At 44.7% G+C, this 1,791-nt stretch overlaps 1 protein-coding gene across 1 annotated transcript; it reads left to right on the top strand.

Annotated features, from left to right (window-relative positions):
- Nucleotides 1-349: 349 nt before the first annotated feature.
- LOC146829704 (uncharacterized) lies at nt 350-1,540 on the top strand. Its single transcript, XM_085606540.1, has one exon. It carries the CDS (start codon nt 350-352, stop codon nt 1,538-1,540), a length of 1,191 nt encoding a protein of 396 aa, XP_085462666.1.
- The last annotated feature ends 251 nt before the right edge of the window (nt 1,541-1,791 follow it).

The raw sequence follows: 1,791 nt of genomic DNA, 5'->3' as shown, positions 1-1,791 counted from the left end.
CTTTTACGGGATCTTAAACCTTAAAGGTTTTCTGGGTGTCAAGTATGTGTGCACCCACTGCGACCATATATACAGCACTAAGGACCGTCATCAGTGTGAAATGCACTGTAAGATGTGTCAGAGGGATGGTTGTGTCGTAGATACCGCCCTGAAGGTGAGGTGTCGCACCTGTAAACTGTTTTGTCGCTCTCAAGACTGTTTGACAATCCATAAGAAAGCTGTTAAATGCACCCCTAAATTGGATTGTTTTGAGTGTGGTCGGTATGTGGCATCTGATCACAAATGTAAAGGTATGAAATGCCCCCGATGCCATACGTCTTATGCGGCGGGTACCAACCATCGTTGCTACATGGTTAAAGGCCAGCCCCAGACCAAAACCGAAGCCTACATAGTGTTTGATATAGAGTGTACACAGGAGACGGGTGTACACCAACCTAACTATATTTACGCACACCATCTAACTTCCGACGACAGCTGGGAGTTTGAAGGCCGAACGTGCGTTGGTGATTTCCTTAACACTTTCATTCAAACCAAATTCAAAGGGTATACTATGCTGGCCCACAACTCAAAAGCCTACGACTCATTCTTTATTTTACAAAATATGATTCGTGAAAAGGTGCAAGTAGAACTCATTACTCAGGGTTCAAAGCTGATGTTGTTAACAGTCGGACATTTACAAATAAGGTTTATAGACACTCTGAATTTCCTACCCATGAAATTGAGCAAGCTGCCAAAAGCCTTTGGTTTCCCAGGGTGTAAGGGCTATTTTCCACACTTTTTTAACACATGGGCAAACCAGAATTATGTGGGACCCATGCCAACTCCTGACAGTTACGGGGTTCAATATATGATGCCCGCCGAGAAAGAGAGCTTTCTACAATGGTACTCTGAAAACCGTGAAAAAGAGTTTCATTTTCAAACAGAGTTGAAAGCTTATTGTCAGGCTGATGTAATGATCCTGCGCCAAGCGTGTAACCTCTTCAGAGACGCTGTGGTGGTGATGACTAAGAAAGTCAGAATGCTGAAGCCTAAGAAACCTCAAATGACAAAGAAAAGTCGGGTCTTGAAACCGAAGATGGCTCCAATGATAAAAGAGGTCGAATACATAGACCCTTTTCAAAACATCACTTTGGCATCCATGTGTATGTCCATCTACAAACACATGTTTTTAAGACCTCAAAGTATCGCTCTAGTGCCGCCAGACCTCTATAACGGTAAACAGAAACGTTATTCAACCCCCTCGATCAGGTGGCTCATGTACATCTCTGAGAAGGAAGACGTACATATTCAACACGCCCTGCAGGGTGGTGAATACAGGGTGGGGCCCTATTACCTGGATGGGTACGCTGTAATTAACGGTGTGCCGACGGCCTTTGAATACAACGGCTGTTTTTACCACGGCTGCCCTCAGTGTTACAAGCCCCACGAGTTTAACAAACTTCTGGGTGCCAAATTTGAACACATACACCGACGTACTCTGATGAAGGCCCAGTATGTTGAAAAATGTGGATTTGCTCATCTCTTACCTTCAGAGTCGTGATTTACCAGAACCCCTGGAACCCCGCGATGCCTTATTCGGAGGCCGTACAAACGCCATACAACTGTACAGGGCCACGGGTGAGGGTGAGAAAATACACTACTATGATTTCACCAGCCTGTACCCCTTTGTAAACAAAATGAAGGTATACCCCTTAGGACATCCGACCATCATATATAGAGACTTTAAGCCCCTTTCGGAATACTTTGGGCTAGTTAAATGTGAAATCTATCCGCCAAGGCAGCTTTACTTTC

The sequence above is a fragment of the Triturus cristatus genome, chromosome 5_2 (genome assembly GCF_964204655.1).
Source record: "Triturus cristatus chromosome 5_2, aTriCri1.1, whole genome shotgun sequence".
Taxonomy (NCBI): domain Eukaryota; kingdom Metazoa; phylum Chordata; class Amphibia; order Caudata; family Salamandridae; genus Triturus; species Triturus cristatus.
Note: the sequence above shows the minus strand (reverse complement) of the source record. Positions and strands in the feature narration are given on the sequence as shown.

Coding starts and splice junctions, on each gene's coding strand:
- LOC146829704 (XM_085606540.1), top strand. CDS start 350: ATGGTTAAAGGCCAGCCCCAGACCAAAACCGAAGCCTACATAGTGTTT.